General features: G+C 49.6%; 1 protein-coding gene and 1 long non-coding RNA gene across 2 annotated transcripts in view; one reads left to right on the forward strand and one right to left on the reverse strand.

The window, feature by feature from the left end:
- LOC142068734 (uncharacterized) overlaps positions 1 to 6,529 on the forward strand; it is a 44,499-nt gene extending 37,970 nt beyond the window's left edge. The window contains exon 3 of the long non-coding RNA XR_012664639.1: positions 4,493 to 6,529. This is a non-coding gene — a long non-coding RNA (uncharacterized LOC142068734). The remainder of the gene's footprint in view (positions 1 to 4,492) is intronic.
- Positions 1,041 to 2,950, reverse strand: LOC142068733 (uncharacterized). The gene is made up of 2 exons (XM_075118548.1): positions 2,015 to 2,950; positions 1,041 to 1,627 (listed from the first exon to the last, which is right to left on the reverse strand). Exons 1-2 carry the CDS (start codon positions 2,595 to 2,597, stop codon positions 1,107 to 1,109), a joined length of 1,104 nt encoding a protein of 367 aa, XP_074974649.1. The 5' UTR covers positions 2,598 to 2,950; the 3' UTR covers positions 1,041 to 1,106.
- Positions 6,530 to 6,873: the final 344 nt, after the last annotated feature.

A 6,873-nucleotide genomic window follows, 5' to 3' on the forward strand; every position in this document is an offset into this window, starting at 1 on the left:
GCCAGACAGCTACCGGTCAGTTGGGAATCAATTTGGAGTGGGCAAATCTACTGTGGGGGCTGCTGTGATGCAAGTAGCCCATGCAATCAAAGATCTGCTGATATCAAGGGTAGTGACCCTGGGAAATGTGCAGGTCATAGTGGATGGCTTTGCTGCAATGGGATTCCCTAACTGTGGTGGGGCTATAGACGGAACCCATATCCCTATCTTGGCACCGGAGCACCAAGCCGCCGAGTACATAAACCGCAAGGGGTACTTTTCGATAGTGCTGCAAGCTCTGGTGGATCACAAGGGACGTTTCACCAACATCAACGTGGGATGGCCGGGAAAGGTGCATGATGCTCGCATCTTCAGGAACTCTGGTCTGTTTCAAAAGCTGCAGGAAGGGACTTTATTCCCAGACCAGAAAATAACTGTTGGGGATGTTGAAATGCCTATATGTATCCTTGGGGACCCAGCCTACCCCTTAATGCCATGGCTCATGAAGCCATACACAGGCAGCCTGGACAGTGGTCAGGAGCTGTTCAACTACAGGCTGAGCAAGTGCAGAATGGTGGTAGAATGTGCATTCGGACGTTTAAAGGCGCGCTGGCGCAGTTTACTGACTCGCTTAGACCTCAGCGAAACCAATATTCCCACTGTTATTACTGCTTGCTGTGTGCTCCACAATATCTGTGAGAGTAAGGGGGAGACATTTATGGTGGGGTGGGAGGTTGAGGCAAATCGCCTGGCTGCTGGTTACGCGCAGCCAGACACCAGGGCGGTTAGAAGAGCACAGGAGGGCGCGGTACGCATCAGAGAAGCTTTGAAAAACAGTTTCATGACTGGCCAAGCTACGGTGTGAAAGTTCTGTTTGTTTCTCCTTGATGAACCCCCCCGCCCCTTGGTTCACTCTACTTCCCTGTAAGCTAACCACCCTCCCCTCCTCCCTTTAATCATTGCTTGCAGAGCCAATAAAGTCATTGTTGCTTCACATTCATGCATTCGTTATTCATTCATCACACAAATAGGGGGATGACTACCAAGGTATCCCAGGAGGGGTGGTGGAGGAGGGAAGGAAAATGCCACACAGCACTTTAAGCACAGCACTTTAAAAGTTTACAACTTTAAAATTTATTGAATGACAGCCTTCTTTTTTTTGGGCAATCCTCTGTGGTGGAGTGGCTGGTTGGCCGGAGGCCCCCCCACCGCGTTCTTGGGCGTCTGGGTGTGGAGGCTATGGAACTTGAGGAGGAGGGCGGTTGGTTACAGAGGGGCTGCAGTGGCAGTCTGTGCTCCAGCTGCCTTTGCTGCAGCTCAACCATACACTGGAGCATACTGGTTTGGTCCTGCAGCAGCCTCAGCATTGAATCCTGCCTCCTCTCATCACGCTGCCGCCACATTTGAGCTTCAGCCCTGTCTTCAGCCCACCACTTACTCTCTTCAGCCCTCCACCTCTCCTCCCGGTCATTTTGTGCTTTCCTGCACTCTGACATTATTTGCCTCCACGCATTCGTCTGTGCTCTGTCAGTGTGGGAGGACAGCATGAGCTCGGAGAACATTTCATCGCGAGTGCGTTTTTTTTTCTTTCTAAGCTTCACTAGCCTCTGGGAAGTAGAAGATCCTGTGATCATTGAAACACATGCAGCTGGTGGAGAAAAAAAAAGGGACAGCGGTATTTAAAAAGACACATTTTATAAAACAGTCGCTACACTCTTTCAGGGTAAACCTTGCTGTTAACATTACATACATAGCACATGTGCTTTCGTTACAAGGTCGCATTTTGCCTCCTCCCACCGCGTGAACGGATTTTGGTTGAATGCCAGCAAACATACACTGCAATGCTTTGTTCTACAGTGATTCCCGAGTACGTGTTACTGGCCTGGAGTGGTAAAGTGTCCTACCATGAAGGACGAAATAAGGCTGCCCTCCCCAGAAACCTTTTGCAAAGGCAGAACCGCAAATGCCAGGGCAAAGTAATCCTTTCACATGCTTGCTTTTAAACCATGTATAGCATTTTAAAAGGTACACTCACCAGAGGTCCCTTCTCCGCCTGCTGAGTCCAGGAGGCAGCCTTGGGTGGGTTCGGGGGGTACTGGCTCCAGGTCTAGGGTGAGAAACAGTTCCTGGCTGTCGGAAAAACCGGTTTCTCCGCTTGCTTGCTGTGAGCTATCTACAACCTCCTCCTCATCATCATCTTCTTCATCCCCAAAACCTGCTTCCGTATTGCCTCCATCTCCATTGAAGGAGTCAAACAACACGGCTGGGGTAGTGGTGGCTGAACCCCCTAAAATGGCATGCAGCTCATCATAGAAGCGGCATGTTTGGGGCTCTGACCCAGAGCGGCTGTTCGCCTCTCTGGTTTTCTGGTAGGCTTGCCTCAGCTCCTTCAGTTTCATGCGGCACTGCTTCGGGTCCCTGTTATGGCCTCTGTCCTTCATGCCCTGGGAGATTTTGACAAAGGTTTTGGCATTTCGAAAACTGGAACGGAGTTCTGATAGCACGGATTCCTCTCCCCAAACAGCGATCAGATCCCATACCTCCCGTTCGGTCCATGCTGGAGCTCTTTTGCGATTCTGGGACTCCATCATGGTCACCTGTGCTGATGAGCTCTGCATGGTCACCTGCAGCTTGCCACGCTGGCCAAACAGGAAATGAGATTCAAAAGTTCGCGGTTCTTTTCCTGTCTACCTGGCCAGTGCATCTGAGTTGAGAGCGCTGTCCAGAGCGGTCAGAATGGAGCACTCTGGGATAGCTCCCGGAGGCCAATACCATCGAATTGTGTCCACAGTACCCCAAATTCGAGCCGGCAACGTCGATTTAAGCGCTAATCCACTTGTCAGGGGTGGAGTAAGGAAATTGATTTTAAGAGCCCTTTAAGTCGAAATAAAGGGCTTCATTGTGTGGACGGGTGCAGGTTTAAATCGATTTAACGCTGCTAAATTCGACCTAAAGTCCTAGTGTAGACCAGGGCTAACAGATCTGCCTTTGTTTCCTCTTTCATTCTCTTCTCCCTCTTATTTTCTGGCTGGACTGCTTGCTAATTCCTAACCGTCCTCCCAACGAGTGGCTTTGCTTTCTATGAGAATAGATTATTTTGTTCTTTCTCTAAGTTGCTTAATTTCATAACTGGAAAACTACTAGTCTGGAATCCTTCCTACCCTTGTAGGTATGTTTGTAGCTGTGCAGGGTAGAAGTGTTGGAAATTTCTCCTCTGGGGCTGTGATGCCATTAGATAAGGGTGAGCTATTTCAATGTCAAGAACTCTGACCAGGGGGCTTTCTGGGGCGGCAGAGGGTCCCCTCCCACCATACCCTGTGTCAAGTTGTTTATAATGACCCTCCACCCTTGCAGGGTCCCACAGGTCAGGCTTCAGACCAAGCCTGAATGTCTACACAGAGATTTTTCAGCACTGGAGGCTGAGCCCTGTGAGCCCGACTGAGCTGACCCAGGCCAGCAGCGGGTTTTTTATCCCTGCGTAGATGGACCCATAGTGACCACACAGGGTTGCCAACTTTCTAATCACACCAAAACAAACAACCTTGCCCTGTGCCTGCCACACCCCTTCCCCTGACTCCCTGCCCCTTCTCCAAGGCCCCCTGCTTGCTCTATCCCCCCTCCCTCTGTTGCTTGCTCTCCCCCACCGTCACCCACTTTCACCAGGCTGGGGCAGGGAGTTGGGGTGCGGGAGGGGGGTGAGAACTCCGCTGGGGTTGTGGGCTCTGGGGTGGGGCCGGGGATCAGGGAGTTGGGCTGTGGGCACGGGGTTGGGGTGAAGGGGGGTATGGGATCTGGGCTGGGGGTGTGGGCTCTGGGTGGGGCCAGATACGAGGGGTTCAGTGTGTGTGAGAGGGCTCTGGGCGGGGACAGAGGGTTGGGGTGCGGGAGGGGGGTGAGAGTTCTGCCTGGGGTTGTGGGGTCTGGGATGGGGCCGGGGATGAGGGGTTTAGGGTGCAGAAGAGGGCTCCGGGCTGGAGCAGGGGGTTGGGGTGTGGGGTGGTGGTGAGGGGTCCTGCTGGGGTTGCAGGCTTTGGGGTGGGTCCGAGGATGAGGGTTTGGGGTGCAGGAGGGGGCTCCAGGCTGGGGCAGGCGTTTGGGGTGCAGGAGCAGGTTCGGGGTCCTGGTGGTGCTTACCGTTGCTCTCAGGAAGTGGCTGCCAGGTCAATGGGAGCTGCAGAGCCAGCATTCAGGGCGGGGGCAGCATGTGAAGCCTCTGTAGCCACCCATGCGCCTAGGGGTCACAGGGACCTGGAGGCTGCTTCCGGGAGCTGTGAGGAGCCAGAGCAGGCAGGGAGCCTGTCTTAACCCGGTGTGCCGATGCTCAGACTTTTAATGGCCTGGTCAGTGGTGCCGACCGGAGCCACCAGGGTCCCTTTTTGACCAGGCATTCCTGTCGAAAGCTGGATGCCTGGCAATCCTACGACCACAGATTGCTCCTGGGCCTGTCTTCCAGGCTCAGGCTTTCAGCTTGCTGCGTCCCTAACTGAGTTTTCTCAATTTGACTTCTTTCTAGGTGGACCCGCTAATTGACCTTCTGAACCCCCCTCCAGATGCCAGCGGGTGTTTAATTGAGCTCCTGTTACACTGCTCAACACCAGTGTGGGATTTATACCTGATCAAGGGCTGAATTAAGGTTGCATGGGCTATCTTAATTCTCTTTGGAGTCCTTTACTTTGCAATGTTATAATCCTTAACTCTGTATTTCCTGATTTTTGATGGTTTAACACTTTTTGATGAGACCAACCTTAACTACTGTTAAAAGACGTTTATTTAAAAATATACAAAATACTTATTTATCTTAAATTTACATTTAATACACATCCTTGGCAGACATACATAAAGTGGAGGAATTGTTTTGAAAATCCTGATTCCATAATGTCTATTAGTAACATGTCTCTTAATTGCTCATCGATATTAATGTTTTGATGGAATGTTCTGTCTGTGTTGTTTTTCTCTCTCAGCTATCTCATTTCCCATACGTAACATAGTAAATAATATGTTTAGGTGATGGCTTTTTCTTATGCTATTTCTGATCATACATTGTATTTGTTGTATTAGCTGTGTGTCTCTCTCATTGGTACAGTAGAACGTCAGAGTCACAAACATCAGCGTTACGAACTGACCAGTCAACCACACACCTCATTTGGAACTGGAAGTCCGTAATCAGGCAGCAGCAGGGACACACACACACACACAAAGCAAATACAGTAGAGTACTGTGTTAAACGTAAACTACTAAACAAATAAAAGGAAAGCAGCATTTTTCTTCTGCCAAGTAAAATTTCAGAATTGTATTACGTCAATGTCCAGCTGTAAACGTTTGAAAGAACAATCAAACCATTTTTTTCAGAGTTACTAACATTTCAGAGCTACGAACAATCTCCATTCCTGAGATGTTCACAACTTTGAGGTTCCACCGTATTATTTTTTAACTTCTAACTTTCGTTTTTTTTTGGAGTCAGAATACCACCAAACATGAAGATGTCTGCTTTTTAAAAAAAGTCTTTGGCCTGCCATAGCTCTGTGATTTAGATGCTATTAGTCAGTGTAATTTAGAAAATCAGGGTCCAGACTCTGTAAGGGGAGAACAGGAGGTCTGAACCCCCAGAGAATAAGGAACTGAATCCGCTGGTTGTATCAATGTTATTTCATAAAAAAATATCAAGTAAGGTCTTTTATAAAAGCTTGTACTGTTCTGAACATGATGGTCATTATGAGATATGTATACAGATGAATTTATGCTGGATGAATTTATGTATTTGTGTAGATATAAAACCACACTCATTGCAACATTCATCTCCACCTCACAACAGGGAGGTGGTCAGCTAGGCAGTTCAGGGCTGCCCCCCAGCCAGAGAAAACTAACCTAGCATTGTACAATCCAGGAAGAAACAAACAATGAGCCATTACAATTAATGGGAAAACATGGAAACAACTTGAAACTGAAAAAGAAAAGCCCCGTCTTAGGGCAGGACTACAGTACGGGGTTAAGTCGACCTAAGTTGCGCAATTCCAGCTATGTGAATAACATAGCTGGAGTCAACGTACCTTAGGTCTACTTATTGCGGTGTCTACGCCGCGCTGGGTCCATGGGAGAAACATATGCTTCTCATTCCGGTCTTCACTAGACCCGCTAAATCGACTGCTGCAGCGTTAATCACGGTAAGTGGAGAGAAGCCCTTCGTTTTCCAAGAAAGGAAGGAATTTCCCTCATCACGAATCACCATAGTCTGAGAGAAAGGGGAAAAAAAAGTGCAGACCAAGTTAAAAGAAATGGGGTTTGAAGTGAAGGCTATCCAGAATGGAGGGGCTGTCTCAAAGGCAGGGACCTGTCTGTGAAAACTGGATCCCCCCTTTGGGCTAGGGGGGCACATTGGGAAATTGAGCGAGGGCAATAGGTAATTTAAATTAGAAAAGGGATTTGATCTAATCCTGAGGCTGTGCCTTTATGTTTATTTTCTGTGTAATTTGTAGGTGTTTGCTTCCCTTTATTCCTCTTTCATCTCTGAACCTGTGGTTGTTCTATTAAATAAACCCTTTGTTTATTTTTACCTCAAGAGGGTTGCTGTTTTGCAAGCTGTGTGGCGTGTGGGTCCCCACGTGCTGTCCCCACCCTGAGCATCGGCTCCGCACTCCCATTGGTGGTACCTGAGGATGAGAGCAGTGCGTGGAGCCTCCTGATCCCCCAACCTAGGAGCCGGACCTGCTTGCCGCTTCTGGGGTGCAGTGCAGCTCCAGGACAGGCAGGGAGCCTGCCTTAGCACCACTGCACTGCTGACTGGCAGCTGACCGAGATAAGCTCGTGTCCTGACCCTGAACCCCAACCCCCTGTCCCAGCCCTGAGCCCCCCCAAACCCAGAGTCCCCTCCTGCACCCCAAACCCCCATCACTTGCC

This window comes from Caretta caretta, chromosome 13 (assembly GCF_965140235.1).
Source record: "Caretta caretta isolate rCarCar2 chromosome 13, rCarCar1.hap1, whole genome shotgun sequence".
In the NCBI taxonomy this organism is placed as follows: Eukaryota; Metazoa; Chordata; order Testudines; family Cheloniidae; genus Caretta; species Caretta caretta.

Coding starts and splice junctions, on each gene's coding strand:
- LOC142068733 (XM_075118548.1), bottom strand. CDS start 2,597: ATGCAGAGCTCATCAGCACAGGTGACCATGATGGAGTCCCAGAATCGC. Junction 1,628..2,014: donor AGGCGGAGAAGGGACCTCTG/GTGAGTGTACCT, acceptor TTTCTCCACCAG/CTGCATGTGTTTCAATGATC.